Source organism: Manacus candei, unplaced genomic scaffold (genome assembly GCF_025592945.1).
Source record: "Manacus candei isolate 608988 ecotype Guabito, Panama unplaced genomic scaffold, ASM2559294v1 h1tg000082l, whole genome shotgun sequence".
Lineage (NCBI taxonomy): Eukaryota > Metazoa > Chordata > Aves > Passeriformes > Pipridae > Manacus > Manacus candei.
Genome location: NW_026138130.1, coordinates 2,546,922 through 2,571,210, shown reverse-complemented (window position 1 = coordinate 2,571,210; position 24,289 = coordinate 2,546,922). Strand labels below are relative to the sequence as shown.

Here is a 24,289-nt window from a genome sequence, read left to right as displayed (position 1 = left end):
GCTGACCTACACACTGCTCCAAGCCACCACCGTGGGAAAGCACTGATGTCCTCACCCTCGTAGCCGCCTCCCTCTCCCTTGCTCAAAGGGTGACAATAAATCGAGTCCTGTTTCCTTTCAGCCAAGCACTTTGTCACTGCTCTGTCGCTTCTGATCATGTTTGAGCAGCATCAGCTGGCAAATTTGCCCGTTTCAGCAGCCTCGCTCTCCTCCACACAGGACAAGGCCAGCTCTGGCGCGGCCACTCCGCCTGGCCGGGATGGATGTCTGGGGTGGGCACGGTGACAGACGGAGCTGGGGACCGTGAGGGCTCAGCTCGGGCAGAGGATGTGGCAGGAACACCCAGCTGTCCCAGCACAGCCCAGGGAGGCCAGGCAGGCAGTGCAGGGGGCTCCAAGAAGGCAACCAAAAACCTCATTGGAAGGGCGAGCAGGGGTTCAGCTCTTATCTTACAGGCAGAGGCTTCCAGCAGCTGTCACACCCATTTGTCCATCCTTCCCCGCACACCTTGCTTGGTTTCCCTATGAGCCACTGCCCATTCCCTGCATCCACCTTCTCAAGGCCAGCTCCTGCACCAAGAGCCAGACCAGCACCCCAACCAAGTGTGGCTTTTCCCTCTGGCACGCAGCAAGGTGCCAGCCACCCTGTGGAAACCCCTCCTCTGTTCTGCTCTTCCAAGGATGGTGTAGCCATCCCACTGCACCTTAACTCCGTAGGAACACGGTACCCAGGAAGCTTTCATCTGGGCAACAGAGGGGTGAAGCCTGGGGTGAAGCCACGCCAGGGTGCTGAGGAGCCCCAAAAAGGACAGGGCCACCTAGGAAGAAGGGAAGTCAAGCTGCCAGCTTCAAGAGACCAGCCAGGGATGCAAGAGGAACCACTCATAAAGGGAGTTCAGCCCTGTGTCATCCCATTTCCAGATCCAGAATGAGGTCTGCCTCCCCTTCTGCATTGCCCCAGTGTGACACTGCTGCCTGAGCACCGCTCTCCTCTTGGTGCTCCCAGGCCCTCTCTTTTCCCCTGTTTGACCAAATATTCACTGTCCCTGAACACTAGATCAGTGTGCTGCTGGGGGCACAGCTCCTCCATGCTTGCCGAAGCTCGCACATAAGCCACCAGGAGAGGGGCTGGCGCAGGCAGACCAGCAGGAAGGCTTGGCAGGAGCTGTGTGCTGAGCCCCTTCTTGGGATGTAGGGGCAGGCAGGAACAGGCAGAGCTCTTCAGAGGACAGAAGTGGGGATGAGGCAGAACGCATGAGGGAAGGTGCCCCCCCATGGCACTGGGGCTCAGTGGGTGATGCCATCCATCAGTTGTACCTGAACGCTGCTGGATAGACTCAGCTCGAGCAAAATGATCACCTGAGACTCTGGGCAGAGCCACGTGCTCAGGAACCATCTATGTTCCTGCCAGCAAGCCTGTGTCAAGAGGCTGCTTTCGTTTGCTTTCACCTTCCATGTGCCGCAGCGGGGTCAGCGCTGCCGAGAGGGAGCCGGGAGCGAGGGCCCGCTGAGCACCGTGCTGATGCCAAGGCCCCAGAAAATAATTAAGCACAAAACAACTAACCATGATTGACACTGGCCCCCTGGAGACCCATCAGCCGCCTTCCAAAAATGCTCCCTGTCTTTCTGATGACCCTGACGTTCCCGAAGAAGGGACAGAATTATTGCAGAGGCAGCCACAGCCCCTGGCCCCTTCCTTGCATATTGAGTGTGTCTGTCCTCAGCGGAGCTGCCAGCACCCTGCTCTGTGCAGAGCAGCAGCAGAAAGCAGAGACCTTGGACCATACACCACAGCCTTTGTGGTCACTGGCTTCGCTCAGAGCCACAGGCACCCAGCACCTTGCAGGGTGAGCTCAGGAACAAGGACAGCAGATGACAGCCTGAATGGAGAGATGTGCTCCAAGGTCAGGAGGTTCAAGAAAACAAATCCAGGCTTTTCTTACACATCCAAGTCACTCGGTACTGTCTGGCACCAGCCACAACAACAGGTGAGGAGAAATGGCAACACCTTCCACTTGGAACATCTCAAGCCTTTAATGCGAGGAAAGCATAATCCAGCCGCTGGCAGGGAGTTTCATGAGCTATGACCAACAGGTGCTGTGTCCACACAGAGCATTCCTAAACATGATGCTCACTCTGAAATCACAGGCTTAATGCTGTTATTACAGTATTTTTGGAGGGGGGAAGAGCAGGCTTCATCTGCTGTCACATCAGGAGTGAGAGCCCAAGGCTGCTGTACATACAGCATCCTCAGCTGCCTTTGGGAGAGAAAAGGGGGCTCAGCACCTTCCCAGTCTCCACTCACTCTACAAGGCAGCAGGGTGTCAAAGCCCTACACCTGGATTTGCACAGCCAGAGAAGCTGACTGCCACCATCAGGGACTACCACTCTCTCCCACTCTCCCAGGAGCATTCCAGCACTGCCTGAGCCTCCATCAGGGCAGGACCACTTGAAACACTGGCAGAGCTGAAGTGGATCAAGAAATCATCCAAATCCATGCAATTGGGGTTGAGGGGGAATCATATTGACAAGCAGAAGGGGACATTGCTGTGCCCATCCTCCATCTGGCAGAGGAAAGCTCAAAAGCTGTCACAGGCACCCTGGGATCTGCTGGGTCATGAAGATCTCATGGCTGTCATGCCTGTTGAAGGGGCTGTGGCTAAGTGGACCTTTCTCCTTGAGCAGCTGCCCAGGGAAGGAGGAGTAAAAACGATGTGAAAAGAGACTGGAGCTTTCTCTTTCTTCAACTCAGAGGTGGTTGCACAGATCCCAACACAGAAAATCCTTGGGAAGGGAGGATGAGTCTCAATCTACAAGGTGTCATCTTCAAGGCATCTCCTTCAAGGCATCTCCAGGGAGCAGCTGGGCAGATGGGAGATGTGAAGCCTGACAAGACCAGCTGCCCACTCCCACCTCACCTCCTGACTTTGACCCTGCTTTTGAACCAGGGGCAGCCTGACAGCTACAAACCAAGTTCCTGGTGTCAGCAGGCCAGTGGCAGTGGGACAAGGATGCTCACTGGGCACCATTTCCCTTTGCACAAGCCCAGGACCTCCCCACACAGCACCATCCTCCCCAGCTGTCAGCAGCTGTGCCAGTCTGGGGCACTGTGACATTACAGGGATGCAGGAGATCACAGGGACCACCAAGATCCTCAGGTAGGAGCTGCACAAGCAACTCGGAGGCTTGCCACATCCTTGACCCTCTCCAATGGCCAGAGCAAGGATGTGACCCCCTGCCAGACCTGGCTCTGCCACTGTGCCCAGCAGTGACAATCACAGTGCAACATCCAAGCCCAGCTCTTTAGCCTTAGAGGCAGGGCCAACCTCACAGCTATTATTATTATTTTAAGCTGGTTTTGTGCAGACTCAGCAGATGACACTGCATCAGACTGCACCAACAAAAGCTCATCTGTGTGGCTGGAAGGGGAGGGGGGTTGGAGAAGCTGGTCCACAGCTGCTGCCAGGGAGCCCAGCCTGGGGTCTCCCACATGAGAAAGTCCAACATCATTTGTTGTCTAAAACTGGGAAGACCTTCCTAGCACTACTTCCTGCAAGGCAGGGTACTCCCACACCACAGGGACGCTGGCAGTGGCATCCCAGGGAAAGCACTGAGACAGCCACGGTGCAGGGCAGTGGCTGCTCCCAGCATCCCTGAATGTTCTGCAGGATCACGCACTGCCTGAGTGGGGCAGAAAGGAGCACGCCCAGCTACGGAAGGCACCACCCTAAAGCTGCTTTTGCTCCCATGGGTCCTGCCATCCGTCTCTGAAACCAAGGAACAACCACGGGAAGAAGTCAGAGCAAGTGGGCTTTGGGGCCAAGCCACGCTGGTGCCCACAGCAGCCACCCTGACACAAGGAAAAGAGGAGAAGAGCTGAGTGAGCACTGTGAAAACACAGGACCTCAAAGCGCTGGGAAACAGCTCCAATTAGACTCCTTACTGCGGCGCTAAAAGGACAGAGCTCCCAGAAAGCAATTCCCTGGGTTGCTTTTACGCCGCACGCGATTAAGAATTAAAGCAACCCAAACCTGAAGACGTGTTAAAATAAATGACCCAACTGCCCAGCAGGCGAGTAGAGCCATCATGGTTTTTTCATGCCCATTACACAAGCATGTGGGGCTCGAGGAGGCGGCTGCCCCTGCCAGCAGCCAGCTCGGGTGCGCTGTCCAGCGCCTGGGAATGCTTGGATAGTCGGCTCCCACATCTCACAGGCACGGGAGCACGTGGGCTGGTGACAGCAACCAGCATTTTAGGTTACTATAGCACTCCTGTTCTGCGCCTACAGCCATTGTGGTCCCTTCCTGTATGAATACATCCAGGCTCCAACAGATCTTGCTGAGCAGATGCTCTCAGGCAACTCCACCACCAGCTACAGCAACCTGGTATTTAAGCTCTTTGCAGTCCCAATATGTAACAGATGAAGATGAGATCAAGGAAGATGTATATGACAAAGAGAAAAACAAGCCCAGCTGCAACCAAAAGCTGTGAGATTCAGCTCTGCACTAACAACAGTAGGACAGTGGCTCAAGTGGTAGCTTGGTCCTCGCCCAGACACTGCAGGGGTTCCTGGGTGCTCCCTGAGGCACGGCATGACACCCTGGAGACAAGATCCTTGGGGATCAGCCCAGGCTGAGGGAAAGATGTGTGCTGAGACTCAGTGGTTGGGCACCAGGCAGGCACAGGTCAGTCCCTCTCTGTCTGCTCAGGCAGAGGACACCAGGACCCCCACCTTTGTGAGGGCTGATGCTCATTGAAGATGGAGCCCATGTGCAAACCACGGATACCTGTGATGTCTGTCTGGGCGTCCTCAGCCTCAGCTGCAGCAGCCCTGCTCTTCCTCTCCAGTTCTTTCATTTCAGGCACATAGAAGTCCCCTTGGCGTGCCAGGGGACACACGAAGTAGATGCGGTCCTGCTTGTAGATCTCGATCCGGGGGTGGGCACACAGCTTCCTCTCCTGAAAGACAGCAGGCAGCCACGAGTCAGGGGTGTGCCTTTGCCCCCCACCCCAGCAGCCCCCCACTACATGGACCTGCCGGCCTGGCTGTGTCATAGACTGACCCACTCTGCCTACAGACATGGAGACCCACTGAGGAGCTGTGGGTCCCATCCCAAAACCACAGGGTGCCTTCCCTGTCACAACAGCCTGCACATACCAGGGCAGGCAGGTTTGGCCCTGGGGGTAAGCAGCCAGTCAGGCTCCAGGAGGAGATGCAGAAGACCACGAGAGATTCATTTCCCCCAGCTCAGCCTTGGCTTTGGTGTACTCATTTTGGGCTGGAGCGAGGGGTTTTGGGGAGCCGGGCAGCTGCTTCGCAGAGACCTGCCAAATCTCTGGTTCCCCCCGGCAGCCCGGCCCCACGAGCAGGCGTAGCACTTCTCCACTAATTAATATAATCCAGAGCCGACAGCTCAAGCAGCTCCTTTCAGAACGGCGAGGGCAGGGGGAGTGGGAGATGAATCCCTGGCATTTCAGACAAGTCCCTCTCCTCCTCTTCCTCGCCCCACCTCCCCCTGGCAGCACTCCTCAGGACCTCAGACTCCCCAGCCTGCCAGGGACCCATGACAGGGGCATGTCCCCCTGGGCTGTGCAGCCCACGCCGAGCCAGGGCTGTGGGGACTCTCAGGGTGCCGGGGCAGGGCCGAGGAGCAGCTGGACCCCTCTTGCCACCCCCTCCTCACCCGCCTGCCCGCCAGCTGCTCGCTGGTAGAGGGGGCGGCTGATTACAAGCCGGGTGAGAAAGGAGAGTGTCTCTTCAGCGGATTTTCTTTTTCTTTCTTTCCCCTTTTCAAATCACTGACAGCTTTTATTTAACCCTGCAACCACCCCGATTATCCTCCTCCTCCTGCTCCCTATTCTCTTCCTCCCTCTTGCCCTGACTATTCTCTTCTTCTTCCCTGACCCAACAATTTTCCTCTTCCTCAGCTATCCTCAGTTATCCTCCTCCATCACAGCCCACTGATGTGGCTTGCCCAGACATCCTCCAGCAGGGTCCCCATCCCTCTGGGACTCTCCTTAGCCATGTCTGGCCCCGCTCCAAGGATGAGCTCTATAGGCACATCAATCATGACCTTACAAAAGCCTGTTTATTCCTGACCTCCTTCACCCCTGGGGATGGACCAATGTGATTAAGAATCATTTATTTCCTAGACAAATGCCGGCACCAGGCAGGATTCACAATACAGGCCAACACTGACCCTCTTCCCAGTGCTGGCAGCAAGGATACCTGAAGAGCCACCTCCACGCTGCCAGGACGCTGCGCAAGTAAGAGAAAATCCCACATGAGCAGTTTTTGGGTCCATTCTCCTGGGAAAGCCTGCAGGAGCTGGCAATGCAGAGCCCCAGTTTACCCAGCAGCACCACAGCGGCAGAAGCACGACTCCAGCAGAAGCTTTACCCATCCCATCCCAATGTCTCCGAGCCTGAATTCCAGCACAGTTTCCCCCTCCAGCCGAGGAGGAACCACATTCGCGCTCCCGGTGCCGCAGGAACGCGCAGGGACGCGGGCGGGCTTCCAAGGAGCTTGGAGCCCGGAGTTCCCACTCGCGGGCAGGTGAAACACTGAGGCCTGTGGATCAAAACTGTATTAAATAAAAACAAGCCGGGCTGTTTTTAGCAGCAGAGCAGAGGCGGCTCATATCACTCCTGCTTTTTCAGCAACAACGCAGACAAGAACCCTCCCCGCTGCTCTGCCCCTTGCTCTACCAACCACAAGCCCATCCGCCAATCTTCAGCTCAGCTCGTTATTTTAGGTTACTGCAACACACACCAGAGACGGGTATCTCCAAGATTTGCAGGGGTTTTTTTTGGATGCATCCAGCTGGCCCTCCACCACTTAATGCAGATGGGGACAACTCAAAGGATCTTAGAGCAAAGAGACCTTCACTAAACTCATATGAGGTCTCTAACCAGTCTAAAACCTCAGGGCTCCACCCTGGCCTCCAAGACACCCCAAGATGACTTTCCAAAGGCCATCCTGAGACTCCAAAAGAGCAGATCTGGGACATAAACTCTCCCTACAGTATATTTAGGCTGCTTCAACTGCCCTTCCAATCACACAGCCATAGTAGTGACTCCCCCAAAGCACAAAAAACACCCCCTCCACACACATGAAATACGGGAATCTTGGCTTTTTAAGGAATAAAAATGCACACCTCTGTGAAGAGCAGAGTCCTGGACTGGCTCTTGAGCTAAATGCTGTTTCATACTCACAGATTATCCCATAAGAGATATAAGGATGCTCCACCCTGCCAGAGTGGGAAGTAGCTTTGTGTCCCTGAAGCCAGAGGAGCACAAGTGCCCTGGAGCCAAAACCCATGGCCAGGAACCAGGTCGGTGGGATGACACTGAAGTGGCCAAACACTCACTGTAAAACCCACACCTGCCTTATTATGGACAGCTACAACACTTGACTTCTTCCCATTTCATCCAGGGTTTTGCCCAAAAGGAAATGGAGAGAAACCAGATCTGGCAATGCTAATTTATGCCTATACAAACCAAATTGGGATCCAGGCAAGTTAGCTGGCCCTAGCTCCTGGCAGGGCTGCTACAGAGCTCAGCACTGACAGGTGGGCTCAGGAGACGACAACATCCCCAAGAAGGAGCAGAGAGGTGGCAGCTGGGAATGCTGTCCCATCCAGCCTATGACAAAAGGATGAGGCTACCTAAAGACTTGAGGAAAGGGCAGAGGCAATGAAATGGGGAGTCATGACAATGGAAATGGATAAGGGGATCATCCAAAAAAATGGACAAGGGGATCATCCAAAGGGGATCAGGGAGATCAGCCTTGTGATCATACCAAAGGAGATTAGGAAGCAGGCAGAGGCCGGGCAAGCACAGTGAAGCAAAATGCAATCAGGAGGCTGGTGCCAGCACGGGACAGAACATGTTTGGGATTATCCCAGTGGAGAGAAAGGCTGAAAGGCTGCTGCAAGGCAAAGAAACAACTCGGAGAGACTGGAGAGCAGAGTCCAAAGGCGAAGGCGTAAGCAGAGAGCGAATTAGCAAAGGCTCAACAACATGGCAAAACAACAGAGAGGCTCAACAGGCAATGCTGCAGTGCCGCTGAGGAGGGAGCCCCTCGCTAGCTGTGCTGCTAAACCAACAGATGGAGCAGCACGGGGGACACAGAGTTTGCAAGGCAGAGCCCTGGAGTCAAATCCAATGCTGTCTCACACGGGCGGAGGAGCTCAGCGAGAGGTGAACAGTGGGACACCGACGGCGTCAGGCCAGGCTGCTGGCTAGGACAGCAGGACCAGTAAGTAGGGCAGAGAAGGGGATTCATCCCTTCACAAGGTCATGTGGTGACACCTCCCTCCTCAGCCTGTGCTGGGAACTTTCCCTTCCTACAGCAAAGACGGAGGCGGCAGCGCCGCACACAAAGATATTGCTCTGCGGGACCCTCCACCAGGCACCCGAAGCACGGGAGTCACTGCACATAATCCATACAGCCAATCTACACACACCCAGCAAAGGCAAATGCATCCAGAGTCCACATGTTCAATCCCAACAGGCACGGCAGCTCCAGAATACTCCTGCTGTGTCAGACCCACTGCTTCCCACAAAGCCAACTTCTCGGCCCGTCTGAGGAACATGGCAGGCCGCTTTTCACCACCTTCTTGGGAACAAGGGTTTTTTAAGGGAAGACTCTTGCATACTGTTTCCCAAGTGAAACAGCATCTTACCCAGTCTTTACCCCAGGTTGTTTGCAAATCACCAACCATCACTGACTCCCTGACTCTCCTTCCTTCAGGTTGCTCTCATCCCTCTAGGAATGGAGAACCTCCTGGCCTCATGCATCAGAAAGGACAACAGGATTATGCACCGAATCAGAATTTTGGGAGAGCTTCCCAAGCAGCAGGAGGTGGCACCTCTTCGGCAGCACAAATTTTCCTTCTACTACTTGTCCATAGGGAACAGACTCCATCATCTGCCCATGGAATGGCTTTGGACACAGCCTCCCAGACTGAAAATGCCCCCACTTTCCCAGGTGGGCAGGAGAGCAGCCCTAGGGCTATGGGACACATGACCAGGGGGCTGAGACATGACCCACAGTCGTTGCAATCCCAGCAGAACTGTGCACAGGAGGAAGGAGGCGGCAGGGTGCTGGCATCATACTGTGCCCCTCAGCACCTGCTGGGAAGCAGAAGGTGAGCTGGGGCACTGCGGGGACCGGCTTTGTCACTCTGTGAAGCTCATCTGCTCAGGAATTCAAATGTCACCAACTGAATCTGCTTCATCTCCCACTGCTGGAAGAATTCGTCTTGTTAGGAGACCACAAACAAGCCTTGTGGATGCTCTCTGGATCCTCGCCATGCCCGGGCACGCTGGCGACCAGGCTCCAGCTGATCCCAGAATGCTTCCAGGGTTGCAGGGATGGTGGTGCAGAGGCAGCTACTGTCCTCACCTTGCTTCTGGCTACAAGCCCTCTGTCCCCACAGTTCCCTTTGAGTCCTCATCGTGACCTCCTGGTACAGCTCACAGGGTGATGGTTAAGCTGGGGAGTCTCACCAGCATCCCCCCAACCAGTTGGAGCATCATCACACCCTCATTGTCACAAGCCTCCCTTCACCTGTGCTTCTGGCTCTTGGGCTGCTCTGGTTAGTGCTGGCAAGTCAGCTGGCACCTGGCAGAGCGTGGGGAGACCCCCGGGGGACCCACCAGCTCTGTCCTCACACGCCAGCAGCTCCTGCCTGCTCAGACAACATAACTCCCCCACATCTTCCTTCCAGCTGGAGGCATCCATCCTCTCAGTGATGGGGTCGGACGCTTCAGTCCCGGGGATTTTAAAGAAACAACAAAACTGCTTGGAGCTGAACGGCCCCAAATCAGTTGCTAAAATTAAAAGCTGAAACTGAGCCACCAGCGAGGACTGGAGGGAGCGCGCTGTGTGCCACATCCTCCTCGCTTCCTCACAAGCTCCATGTTCGGTGTGTCATCCCTGCTTATCTTAGAACACGGGCGCTAGGTAGTCCAGGGAGGCTTTGCAATTCATTTTGCACAGCACCCAGCGCCCTTCAGCACTCTCCCAGTTCAGCCAGGGGACAGACTCCTTGCTGGGCCATCCCTCTGTCCCGTACACAGACCAGGGATGTCCCTGTTTCCATTTCTCCTTGCCCAGACAGCAGCTTGAGGCTAAACACCGCTTCGGTCCCACATTTGAGATGATGAAAGCAAAAAAAGTAGAGGCATCCCTTCCTCCTCGGGTTTCAAACTTGGTTTCAACGTGCATTGGCAGTCCAGAAAGCCAAGCACATCCCGGGCCTCATTTGAAGCAGCGTGGACAGCAGTCTGAGGGAGGGGATGGGGGATATTCCCCCTCTGCTCCACTCTTGTGAGACCCAACCCGGAATACTGCCTCCAGCTCTGGGGTCCCCAGCATGAGACAGTTGTGGACACATCAGAGTGGGTCCAGAGGAAGCCACAGAAACCATCCAAGAGCTGGAGCACCTATGGAGATAGGCTGAGAGAGCTGGGGTTGTTTAGCCTGGAGAAGACTCCAAGGAGACCTCACTGCAGCCTTCCAGTACCTAGAGGGGGCTTGTATGAAACAGAGACTTTTGACCAGGGCCTTCAGGGACAGGAAAAGGGGTAGTGGTTTTAAACTGAAAAAGGGCAGGTTTAGATTGGATGTGAGGAAGACATGCCTTGTGATGAGGGTGGTGAGGCACTGGAAGTGGTTGCCCAGAGAAGCTGTGGATGTCCCATCCCTGAAGTGTTCAAGGCCAGGCTGGATAGGATTTTGAGCAACCTGGTCTAGTGAAAGATGTCCCTACCCACAGCAGGGGGTTGGACTGAATGACCTTTGAAGGCCCCTTCCAAACCCAGTCCTGATTCTGATCCTCCCTGCTGAGCCACAGCCTGACCATGGGAGACAGGGATGAAGCTTGGGTGCCCAGGACTGCCTGCCAAGGGACAGAAGTCAGGCAGGGGCTGGGAAGGAGCCATCAGCCCAAGAGATGGTTTGGGCAGAAGGGAGGACACGTTGCTGGAGGGAGAGGCAAGCAGACATACTTTAATATCTCAAGCATCAAGGAAACCCCAATGCCTCAGCTTGCAGGCCAAGCTGGGTGCACGTGGAGCCGGGCAGGCCCTGCCTCCTGGTGGGATGGCACTCAGAGCCAGCTCCAGCACACGGCACAGCCGCCAACACCAGGCTGCCAAGGGCTGCAGAACAGCTGCTGCTTCCCAGCCTGGAGAAACGCACATTTCAGAGGTAGTGAAACTGCTCCCACACACGTGCACTTTACTTTCAAATCCTCTGGGCTGCAAGGTGTTTCAGAAACAGAAGGTGATATTATTGCAATCACGAAAAGGCCGTTTCCGTCAGCCAGCAGGAAGAACCAGCACTACAGCAGCAGAAAACAAAGTCTTGCCAAAGGATAACAAATCCTCCAGGTAGCAGGATACAGCGCCTGGCAATTAGCACCTCCCACGCTATCAGCATCCCTCCCTGCCCTCAGCACTAACACATGTCCCACAGCAGGCCCGTGTCCTGCCTGCAGCCAGGACACACTGCCCTGCCGACACGGCAGCGCTGTGGCTTCGGGACAGGCAGGTGAAAATCAGCCCCCGAGATCCTCTCCCCAGCACTGAGAGGGAGTGGGAGTGCATTTGGACCACGGGAGCTGTGAAACACCGGGCTCGATAGCTGGGAGAGTTTTTCATTTTCACCTCAGCGAAGGCAGCCCGCCATGCAATTTACACCTCGCCCGCCTGCGCTTCCCGGGGCCGGATCACCCAGCTGCTCCCATGGCTCCTCCGGGTGGGAGCTGCAAAACGGCACAGCCAAACTAAGAGGCAAAGGAATGAGCCTGGGTGGGCTGGTGGGTTTGTGAGGTCCCAGCACCCTGAGAAGGCTGACAGGGACAAGGCACAGGCGCCCAGGTCACTGCTGGAAGCTGCTGTCAGAGTCATGAACATGTTTCTTCCTCCCTAGCATGGTGGGACATTACATCCTATCCTCCAGCAAAAGGGAGAAAGCTCCAGCCCCTGCCTCACTGCAGATGCAGACATGCTCTGGATCTCCTCCCCTTTCAGAACCCAATTGAGCTGTAAGAGAAATTCTGTAGCACATGCAGGAGCATCCCCCATCTTCAGAGATGAGATGAGCAGCAAGTCCCAACGAGATAAAACCTTTCAGAAAGTAGCCAGGAGCAGTCAGAGTGCCCAGTGTGGAGGAAGGACAAGCCCTGGACAAAGTTGTCAGCCCAGACATGCTCAGGTACATTAGTCCATGTGCTTTCAGGGATGTATCCTACTGCCTCCAACCATGGGAATGTCACCTGCAAAATAAGGAGCAGATGGTGCAAATACACACAATTCATGGGGCTTGGGTCCCCCCTGGTGTTATGGTTATTTGGTAGTAATTAGTCCTGGAGCAGAGAGTTTCAGAAGTGAAGCAAACTTTTGCATTAAAAAAGACGTATTTTCCTAAAGACTCAGTGCTTTCCACATCCCCTAGTTCTGCCTTGCTCCTATACCCACCATGGGTAAGTGAAGCCAGCTGAGCTGACGGCTCTCACCAGCTTCCCAGAGCTCCACTCTTATGTTCTCACACTCTTCCTCCTACCCGACCCCACCACATCCCATTTTCTCCTCCTCCCTCCCCATCACAGCCACACGCTAGCTCTCTGAAGGGGACTTTGGGTTTAACCACTCTGAAAGCTCAAATACTGGATTTGAGTCATTATACAACAAGAAACCCGTGTAAATCCACATAATCTCTCCTTGCCAGAGGAACCAGTCCTGTGCTCCTGCCCCAGTTCCTAGGAACTCCATCACTGTGGGAGCACACGGGTCAACAGCTGCACACAAAAGGAGGTGGATGAGACTGCAGGAGAGGAGGACCACAGCTGGAGAGGGCTGCCTCTGCTTCGGAGAGCAGATCTCCAGGGACCAACGCTCTTCCCAGCCCTCGGAGGATGCTTCTTCAGCATTAATCGCCAAGCTGAAGGGGTTGATGCCATGATCTCTGCCATCACGGGTGACTGGAGTGATGCTAAATCGCTTTGTCTGCTCTGTTGCTTCGGCGAGGCTGCCAGGAGCAGCAGCTGTGGCAATTTCTCTGACTCCTGTCAAGGCAGGGCCTTTCAGGAAAGGGATCATTATCCAAGATGTTCTCCGGTCTGTCTTGCCTCGGCCAGGCAGCCCACTGCACTGCAGCCTCCCACTCTGTGTGGGGCACCACGCAGCTAAAAAGAGCTTCTTTGAAACGTGCCTTTGTTAGGCTGATTGCAGGGAGGGTAAGCCCCAGCCTAGAGTAATCTGCCCCATCCTGTCCAGAGACACCCAACAGCAGGTGGTTTCTTCTGGTGAGAGATCTTCTTCCACGGCTAACTTGGAGTTCTCCTCATCCAAGTGGACATTCCCAACCCACATGGATGGCTTTCTCCTGGGCCACCCCTTGCTTGAGTACCTGCCCTTCCACAACAGGGATGTCCGGTGGGGGCTTTTCATTCCCAGCCTTCTCTCCTGCAACAGGTCCTGTGATGAAATCCTTGAGTGGCAAAGTCAAAGCAACAGAGATGGAGCAGGAGCAGTACTGCCTGGTGTCCACAGTATGTGGGAGCTCTCAGTCTCCCGAACCAAGGACCAGGCTGCCCCTTCCAAATCTCAACCCTTTCCTCTTGCTCTCTGGATTGCAGGCATCTCCAGCTGCTCTTCCACAGCCTGTCTGTCACCAGGACAAACTCAGGACACGTGTCACATTAATACCCCCAGGAAGAAAATGGCGCAGTGGAATAAATACCCTGCTGTCCCTTCCTACCTCCTTGAACAACCTTGTCTTTCTGCAACGCCCCCAGTTCCCAGGCTACATGGAATACATTTCACGATGAGCTAAGCTCAGCCTCACACCATCCCTTCACAGCTGAGAAAGCCAAAAAGGGAAGCTGAAGAACCTAACCTCGCTGAACTTGCAGAGATAAAGCCACCAGCATCTCAGGGCAAAGCCACGATGCAACCGTCTGATTCCCAGACAAAATAGTCCTTCCCTCCCCACCCACGGGGACTTACTGTCAGGCTTATTGGCCTCATTTGGAAGGCAGGGAAAGTCACCAAAGAGGAAGATCAAGCAGTTTTCAGCCTGGTTTTCTGAGAAGGAATAGGCAAGATGATCCATCCCAAGTACAACACGTTGGCAAATCTGACATCAGAAAGCAAGTTTTCAGGACAGGAGGATCTTCCAAGCTATCAGCTAAGTGCAGCCAACAGTGGAGAAAGATTGCTTGAGCTCCTGCTCAGGGAAATCCAGGTTTGACTTGAGTGACAGGGATCCTGCCCAGGCTCTCTGCTGTAAAACACACAACCACGGGCCACCACTCACCCTCGGTTCACTGCTCTGCCTGCTCCTCCTTCCCTTGCTCCAGGGACAGACATCCCCATGTTTTAAAAGCAAGCCAGAGCCCGGGACAAGCTCCTTTCTGAATGTTTATAAATGAACAAGAGGCATTTCCTCACAGGCTTCCAGGAAAGCCGCCTACAAACCCCCACGTCCAAGAGCCTGCACCTCTCCCCAAAAAGGCGGCAATCCTGCGGGGCAAAGGGCAAAGAGTGACAATTCCTCCAGTGAGCTCGGCTAACGAAGCCCCCAGAGCCCCCAGCCACCGCACGCCAGCGGCGGCAAGGATTCGCCCGAGGAAATCCCCAGTGCGAACAAACAGCGCTGGCGGGCAGAAAGCGAACGGCACAGGGACGGGCAGGCTGCCTGCAATGCGGGAGGGGGTGGGAACGCACGAGAGGCTAGGAGGGGGTAAGGGAGGTGAATGAGCGGCACCAGGCAACTTCATCAGGGACCTCGGGACAGCTCCAGGTGTCCCCGAGCCGGGATGTGCCATTTCGGCGGCCGCACGTGCTGACTGACCTTTCCATCCGCGCTGCTCAGAGCTGACATGGGGAGGCGAGGTGAGGCTGGGCGCCTGCCTGTCCTCTGCAGCCCTCACCTCCTCCACCCCGGCCCACCAGGGACCCCAGCACAGGGTCCCAGGGGGCTCATTACCTCGGTCTGGAGAAGAGAGCGCCTGCTGAGCGCTCTGCCGCGGTGTGCCGGGCGTGCGGGGAGGCAATGGCTGGCGGTGCCAGCAGGGACACAAACCGAGTGCCTCCAAAGCCAGGCTCTTCTGCCGGCAACAGAGGCAGCAGGGGAGGGGAGCAGCTGCTTCCAGCGACCTTTGCAGTCTGGCGACGGCTCCTCCGCCAGCACTGGATCATCAGTTTGACTGCGCAGATCAATCAGGAGGTGAAATAGAAGCAGTTAGGCAAGGACAGAGCCCAGCCTCACTGTCCTTCCAAAAGCCTGTGGCTTTCTGGGTCCCATATGCTCCCAAAGGTGCAACGAGCTGGTAACACTCCAGGGATGCACCAGATCTTCTCAGCTTTCCAGATCTTCCCCTGCTAGGGAGCCAACTCCCCACCTCCATCACTGCTCTGCTCTCCCAGGTACCCCAAACCATACACAGCCCTGTGTAACATCACTGATGGCAGCACACCAGCCTCCAGAGCTGGCCCAGATCCTCACTAGTGCCCTCTGAGACCTGCAGGACATCCTTCCTCTTCCCAGTGCTGTGATGTCCTCTTCCTCAAGCTCCAGGTACCTGGAGGATGGGGAGGGCTTTGGGGAAGCATATCTATCCCCAGATATGTCCTCTGTCCCCATCTGCCCTTCCCCAAGCAGATGTGGCTTGTCATGGGCAGAAAATGTACACTGCCCTCTGCAGCCCTGTCCAAGGAAGGGTGCTGGTTCTTGGATAGCAAGAAGGGAGGGATTTGGACACTGGTCCTGAGCCCCATGGAACAGCAGCACAAGGCCAGAGCTGAGCCAATGCTATGGGTCCCAAAGTAGCTCCCACCAGGAGACAGAGCTTTGCAGGGGAACTGGTGGGAGACACAGCCAAGGGCTTCTTGGGGTGGCAAGAATTGAGCAAGGGAGGGACAGGTGAACATGGCAGCTACAGGTGCATGTGAGAGAGGAGGAGGAAGATGCACAGAGAGGAGCCGATGGCTCCTCCAGTGTGAGCCCACAGCATCAGGCAGCTCCTGCAGCCACAGCAGCCGCTTCCTCTTTGTTCCTCGCCTGAACCGCAAAAAAGTACCGGAGCAAGTGTTTCTCCGACACTGATCTCTTGATAAGCTTTTGCCAACTCACGCTCTGGTTACTGTATCGCTGGGCAGACGTTACCCCAAGCTGTGAATGCGCACAGCGTGAAAAGCAGAGCAGCTGGCCACAGCAGATGATAGATATCTACCTTCCTGCATGTCAAGGAGCTGCCATCAGCTCCCGGTAGAAACAAAGCCCAGAGGAGTAGGTGAGAGTAACTGGCCATCCAGTGCCAGGGTGAAAATGCAGGTATCCACAGTGGGAACAAAGCCATGGTTTTCCTCCTTCCAGCCTTCCCAGGATACCTTATAACCACATGGGGTGGGAACAGAGCCCATCAGCAAATGCATGAAGCCAGCAGGCAGCTGCAGACAGGGCAGTTCTGTGACCAGCCAATCCTCTTCATTCCCACAGGGCCAGGACATCCCTTTGGGTTTAATCTGAAAGGCAACAGCCCCCAGTGCAGTGCTGGGACAGGGACTCCCAGACCAACCACTCTCCCAGCTGCCTTAGAGTTCTGTCTTTGACCTTCAAGCAGCACTTTTGCCTTAGGATCCATCCTGCAGAGCTGCGCAGGTAAGGGAAATAGACACTGTAGCAGCTTTAAATATACCAGGAGATCTTCTGGTTGGTGCTATGTGGAAGGGGAGAAGAGAAGCAGAAGTTTTCAGGGGTCCTGTGATGCAAATGTGTGTCCATCCACAAGTTATCACTGTCATAAGCAGTCAGAGTCAGGGATGCAGAGCAGTTACTAACTTGCTCTCCCCAGTGCACTGTGTTCTGTCACCCCCCTTCATCCCCGCAGTGTTGTTATAATTCCTCGCATTAGCAGAAGATGAAGAGGTGAAACCATCCATCTGCGGAGCGAGCACCCAGCGGTCATCGTGCAAGCCGCCAAAAAAAAATCACCCCAATTACTCCATAGCACCAGAAAGTCCCAGGCATCCTTCCGCTCCGAGCCTTTGAAATGTAAAGCTGCACTGTTCGGTGTCATTTAATTTAGAGCTCAGCCTCAGATCAGCAGAGCCTCGCTGAGCTTAGGAGGAACGCAGCCATGCAAAATGTACATGTGCAAAACCCAGATGTCAGTGGCCTGGAAGACAAGCACACCCCAGCCCCACCAGTGACTCCATTTTGTGGCCCCAGTGTCTCTCTTTTGCCATCCCAGTGCCAGAGGAAGATCCTATCCCAAAAGCTGTATCAGGGCTCTGCTCCAAGTCAGCACAGAAACCTCTTTCCAGTTCGTCTCTGGTACCCAGGAGAGGTGACTCCCCCTTGGCATCTCCCTTCTTAGGCAGGTTTGTTCCTCTCCTCTGTGCTGGAGGCACATCCTTTTTTGGACTACAGCCCCAGCCCTTCTACCAGCCCTGGCACAGCAGAGGCACCCTACTAAGGGAGAGCTGATCTCCAGCAATCCCAGCAGAAAACATGAGCCCATGCTCAAGCCAGGCACGAGCCTCCACCTCCTCACACTCATTGCAGCATCGAGGAGCCCAGGAAAGGCAAACATCAGGTGGGCTGGGGACAAAGAAACAGGATGGTGCCTTGGCACAGCTGGAGGCACTGGTCCATCAGGTGCTGATCTGCTCTGGGGGGTTATGGGTACCTTCGGTGTCTTCCCATCACTAGGCACCACACCAGATCCTGAGAGAAGTCAGCTCAAGGGTGACAGAGGACAAGCACTGACTCATGGCTCAGCCAGGCTCCAGGGAGCTCAGCCCCCTCTGCCCACTGTGGTCTGACAGCAGGGGAATGAAAGGCTTTCCTCACTCCTACATAGTCAGGCAAAGTCAGATGCCCAACACATCTGGGGCCAGATGATTACCCACCCAGCACACTGGCCACGAAGCAATGCCTGGTAGCCCTGGGCATGGGTGGTGGAGTTACAAACTGCCAACATTTCTATTAAAGGCTCTGATTTCCTCTGGTTTGGCTGAAGCACAGGCTGGAATAAGCTGCCACATACTGGAAAAGAAAAGGCACAAAAGGAGTCCTGGAGCTGAGGGTTTACAGCCACTCTCCAAAAACCTGCAAGCCAATAATTAAGCACAGCTCAACCTTCCTCTTTCAAGGAGGACCAGGCTGCAAGCTGCAGGATTTGGCAGCATGATTTTCCACAGCCTGTTGGGACAACCTGACTTCAGCACTGGGTATTTGCTCCTCAAAGCAGGATGGGAGGTACTGCTTGTATGTAGGTGTGCACTGAACCGCTGCACCTCTCTGTACCCTGCACCCACTCCTCAAAAGCTGTGAGTCCCTATGGGTCCAGGCAGAGAGACAACTACCAGGCAACAAACAGCACAAACAGAGGAAAAGCACACACTGAGCCCATGAAAGCCTCCCCAGGATGTGAGCACCTCCACACCTGCCACACTCTTAAGGACTGGCAGCTCTGGACACCTCCAGCCTGCTGCCTCTGCCCAGGGCCACCAGCACGCAGTGGCATCAACTCAAACAGCACCCACAGGGCAGCAGCTGCTGCAGGCAGGCAGAGATGACAGGGGGTTGTGTGTATGTATATTTATCTCCCTGTCAAAAGGAGACCCCCGAGGGACTTCCAGTGTGACCCTCTGCTTTGGAGCAAACAGCTGGGCTCAGCTGCCCCTCTGGTGCTCCAGCTGCCGGTGCAACCCCAGAGCCTGTGCCTTGCCTATGGTACGTAAGCTCCCAGCAGGAGAAGGAGCAAGAACTGATTATTTTCTTTCATCCCTGTGATCCAATCACTACCCAACCCCGCAACTCATCCATCCATATTTTGACTCTGTGCAGAAGAGAAATGTTTTCATTCTCCTGAGTTCCCCGAAGCGGGGCCTTTCCTGTCCTTTTATACCTAACTAGAAAGGAAAAAGTGCAAGTTAGTCATAGCACAATGGTCCCTTTTCTAGAGGTAAAAATGCCACTGCTTTCAAATGTATTATCTGCCTGCTCCACAGGTTTCAAAGTGGGAGCTTCACAGCCAGGGAAACTGGGCCAACAGCGTTTGTTGGAAAAGAGCAATACTTCTAAGAAGGTGATTCACATTTCATCCGGTTCATTTTGCGGCTTCTCAAGCCTGGCACAGCTGGCAAGGTCTGGCTCAGAGGGCTATGGGGAAGAACCTGTCCAGACAAAACTCATTAGAAAGCAGCTAAAATAATTGCAGTGAGGCAGATCAATCTCATCCTTGAATTAATTGACTAGCTGTCAAGAAGGGAAGACCCCAAGGTTTGGGACACTGTTGCTGCTGGAAAGAGCAAGACACATCTCTAATGCCTGACAAAGACAACCTTTTGAGCTGACTGTATCCTCTGGGATTCTCTATAAATACATCTGGGGAAAGCATACGTGCAGATTGAGTCGATAAAGAGATTTGACAGAAAAGCACTGTAGTATTTTACTGTCCCTCCTTGCCCAAGGCAAACCATTTCAGTTCTTTCTCTCCCTTGGACAGCTGGATGAAATATCCACGGCTTCCTCCATGATCATTAATCCTCACTGCAAAGGAGAGAGGAGAGAACATCTTTGTCTCTGAGCAGATTCACCTCTGTGATAATTTTGCAAGGTTGGGTAAGTCATTGCTCTCCCAGCTTTCCAAAGCAGCAGCTGGGAGAGTGAGGTGGCTTCCTGCTATCTCCTGGGATGAAAAAGCCCCCCAGCAGGACCACTAAATGACAGCCAGCACTGGGTCAGGCTTTTGGCTGTCAGGTCATCAGAGATGCCCACACAGTTTGGCATGCATGGGAAAGCAAGTGCTTGAAATTTGTTCTTCTTCCAGGAGCTGCCTTTGGAAATGCTCCTGGAAAAGGAGCCAGGATGGTAATAGGATTGAACTGCTGGGCATCACAGGAAACCATCCAGGGTGGCAGAGACCTGGGGCTGAGCTGCCAGCTGGAATGACCTCCCCAGGGTTGTGGTGATGTCCTCATCACTATAGGCTTTCAAGATGCAACTGGATGCTAGACAAGCTCCTCCATGCTCCCTTTTCCATGAAAGGTTGGACCAGACTCTTTTTCCAGGTATCTTACAACCCAGTCTGTTCCCATTTTGTGAGTAATTGGAACTGGGGAGGCCACAGTGGCCAGGAGCCTGCATCACACACCAGTTGCTTCCCCGGGATCAGGACTCCCCTGCCTGCTGCTGGAACAGACTCTTGCATGCAGTCAACAAAAATTTGGGGAAAAAAAATGGGTGATTTCACATGACATCAGCTGCAGAGGCAGGAAAGGAGCCTTTGTAACTACCAAAACTTAAAGCTGGTCAGAAAACCTTTTCTGGTCAAAGCAGTGATGCTGTCAGAGCTGCAGTTTTACACCTGCCCCCCCGTGCAACAGAACAGCAGAGCCAAAACAGACACTGCACACTTGTGCTTGCAAGAAGAAAGGTGCTTGCAGGCACAAGGCAGTGGAGAAGCAGGAATGGCACTTAGGCAGAGGTTGGGAAACCAGCACACATCGGTTGGCACTCACTGGTGTGCCTGGCACAGCTTGGCCATGCCAGCGCTGAATATGAAGCACGGTCAGTGTTTATTCACCGCCCACCCGCAAGGACCAGGGAGAAGCTGACAGCAGATGAGTAGTGGCCTGGGGCTGCCAGATTCCTCTGGGGAAATGGGGAACAGGGGATGCCTGCTGCGAGTGGCAGGAGATGTGACGCAGAGCCCCGGATCCCCATATGTTCCATTAGCCGCGCAGGAGGAGCACGTTCCCCTGCAGACTCAGGTTAAACGGACCTGCTCCGCTGCACGAGCCAACTCCGAGCACGGCCCAAAGGTCCCTGCGGCGCTAAACGACATTGCCCACCAAAACTCCCTTCCCCACCTGGCTCAGCTCCCAGTCTGACCTCGTGGGCATCCTGCCCTCCCCTGCCCGCTCCATGCTGAAGGCGAGGTCACAGGACTGAAACATCCTCGGATGGTTTCGTCGCTAAAAATATTTAATAAATAAAAGTCGCTGCGAACGCGCGAACTGATGTGATGTGACATGCAGCTGGGGGTTGCCAACCAGGAGCGAGCAGCCTTGCTGGAGAGAGGGCCCACTGAAAACCAGCTGTCAGTGCAGGTCAGCGAGAGATGAACGTGCCCGCAAAGGCACAGACCCCTCAGGGTCCCTCTCCTCTTCCTGTTGCTGCATGTCACCTTTCGGACAGGCTCAGCTGGAGCATCACGGTGCCCACCCCTTGCCTGCTCCTCCCACTCAGCCCAAGATCCAGAGCTTCAGTGGCTCCTGGCAGAGAGCACATACCAAAGGTGTTCTCCATCCAGTCACTCCAGTGCTCATCCTCAACACCAGCCAGGCTGGTGGGCAATCAGGAATGGTCTGTGTGCAGTGCACAAGCCACGTGCGACCAGACCTATAGCCTGGCTTGAAACCCATTCAAGGGCTCCAAAAACACTTTTCCTGGAGTCTGTATCCTTACTCCAAATGCCTGCCAGCCCAGGGCCCAGCAGCCTGTCACACTGTCAGCTCTGGTCTCGTCCCCACCATCAATATGAGTTAGACACGTCAAATCCTCTATGACTCTCTAGGACTTCTTTCCCCCGTTATTATTTGGTGTGCAAGGATCACTTACCAACAGCATCATGTAACCTCCTGTCTTCCTGGGAACTCTACAGACCTATTTCCAAGTGCACATGGGCTTAAACTGATGGTCAACCCACTCAACCAGGCAGCTGAGGCACCACCTGTTCCCCCCAGCATCCTCTTTCAGCAAACCAATCCCCACAGTCATTTTGGAGCATGGGAAAAGGGCACGAGGCAGATGGAGAGCTCCATCTCCCAGAAAGCCACACAGGTATATTCTGCAGTGTGATCCATCGATACAAGGAGGGAGAAGGTCATCCAGATGAGTCCTTCCAGTCCACATGATGAGGCATTGAGGGCAGCATAGTCCCAAGCTGGTGGTTCTAAGTTCTGGATAAAGATACCCTGCTCCTCCTCCTGCCTGGATAGACAGGTATGAGACTGAGTGGCCTTGGCTCAGTAAGGGCTCCACCTTGGGCACTGGTCTTCAGCCCACAGTCCCCAGAGCTTGCAGGAGACCAAAGGAGTTCATGAGGACAAATGAAGTTGTGACTGAAGAACAGCACCAGCAGAGAGGGCTGGGCATCTGTAGTGCTTCCTAGACCTCTGGAGGAAAATTCAGGCAGGAATTGATCATCTGAAGCTACCACTGTGATCAGCTCTCACGCACGTGCAGACTGCAGTCTGGACTGCTCTCATACGACAAGCTGACATTTAAAAATGCTTCATGCACAGAGCCCAAAATAAATAAACTAAATCATCCAGGAGAAAGAATTTAAGTGGAAAAACATCCAAATAATTGAGCCCTGTTTGCAAATGTTTTACCAGCTCCCAACCCCCCAGCCTCAGCCTCCTGACACAGCCAAGCAAAAAGATTGCTTCACTGTTTCGCCTTTAAAACACAAACCTGGAATGGGAACACAGCTCCACAGACCTTCATTTGTAACAGCTGGGAGAAAAGGATTTTCCACACATTTGAGCAAAGTCAGCAGCCTCAGCAGTGTGGTCAGGGAAGCAGGAAGGGAAAGACAAGGTGCAGCCATACTCAAGAAGGGCGCTGGGCACCGAGGCTCAGCTGGACTATGGACCATGGGCAGGTTCCCAGTCCCCCACAGACAGAAAGGCATCCACGTTACAGAGCTGTTTGGGGCACTGGGTAGAGGAGGAGAGTCTCAAGGATGGCACAGATCCCGGACATGTCAGCAGGGGAAACCACAGCAGCACCAGAGAGAAGGGAGGAGTGTTCATGGAGTATTTCTGTACTGAATTTAGGACAAAGCCAGACGACATGGGCAGAGGATGCCAGTGAAATGTTTGCTCTTCCATGGGAAGATATAAAACACAGCTCACAGGCCCAGATAACACACATTTCAACATGCTGAACTCCCCACTAACAAGCTGTCCACATGTCAAAGGGTGATTTCTGGCCAGCTGGAGATGCTGGAAAGTCCCAGGAGAGACAGCAGCCTGTACCTGCCAACATTCAGTGGGTAAGCACAGGCTGGTCAGGAAAAGACTGAGCCAAGGCAAAATAAATGGATGGCTGCAACTGGACCAGATCACTAAGAAGCACAGGAGACCAGCATAATTATTGCCAACCAACACACGTTTACAGCTGTCAGATCCTGTTGGCAAACATGATTTATTTTTGTGGGGAAGGCAGGCTTGACCGATAAACAAATCGGCACCCATGCCACTCAATCAGGCTCCGAGAAGATGCAGGACTTGGCATCATTTCCCATTTTTAATTGAGAAACTACAACTCCATCAAAGGACAGAGGCATGCACTTGAAGATGCTATTAGCTGGCTCAGAACAAATCCATGACTGGGGGGGGCTTTGGCAGGGGACAAGATCTCCACCAGAGATCTGTGTGTCACAGCAATAAGACCAAAGCTGAAATAAAGGATCCATTTGTGCTGCTGACAAGTCAGAGAACTTTATAAGCTGAAAGCAGGTACAAAAAAAAAGTCCAAAAAAGAACCCAGGAATTAAGAGCAGAAAATATGGAAAACATTGGAAAATATGGCAGTGGAGGACTTTACAAGCTCTGTATATTTAGCTTAGCAAAGAGAGAGGCGAGAGGTGACTGCATCCTAAACTGCCGTAGCTGACAAGTGGAACAAAGCTTGCTCCAAGCTACTGGTCAAAGGAATAACACATTTCCCTGGCTGTGAACAGGAGCAAGCCGTGTCTCTCTAGTACCTTGTGGAGCACCCTGCTCCCTCTGCAGGGAGCCAAGGTGTGGAGGAACATGACAGCCTGTGTCAGGCAGGAGCCAACCTGAGAGCCTCCCAAATCCTCCCTGGCATCACAGAGCCCGTACCAGCCACTGCTGCCCGAGATGTGCACTGCAAAGGAGCGATTCACAACCCATAGAAGTGTGGAAGGTGTGAATACAGAGCCCAGGGGAAGAAAAAAAGCTGAAGTTTTGCTGAAGTTGGAGTATACCCTTACAAGACCATCTAAAGAGGTTAAACTACAGTTTTCCAAGTTAGGCAGAGCCTAAGGCCAGTCAGATGGTGTTCTGGTTCTTAGGATGGTGCAAAGCAGTCAGGATGATACTGGCACCCCTCCACCTCCACATCCTCCTTGGCTGAAGAAAGCACAAAACTGACTCTAAAACCCACAGAAAGAGGCCAGCTTGAGCCAGGCTCTTGTAGGGCTGCAGCAGGAGACACCTCAGCCCTGCCT

At 54.1% G+C, this 24,289-nt stretch overlaps 1 protein-coding gene across 2 annotated transcripts in view; it reads right to left on the bottom strand.

Annotated features, from left to right (window-relative positions):
- The window catches only part of TEX264 (testis expressed 264, ER-phagy receptor), a 39,211-nt gene that overhangs the window by 3,150 nt on the left and 11,772 nt on the right, over positions 1-24,289 (bottom strand). For both annotated transcript variants that reach the window (XM_051811343.1, XM_051811344.1), the window contains exon 5: positions 4,787-4,958. In XM_051811343.1, coding sequence (XP_051667303.1) covers positions 4,787-4,958 — 172 coding nt within the window. The remainder of the gene's footprint in view (positions 1-4,786; positions 4,959-24,289) is intronic.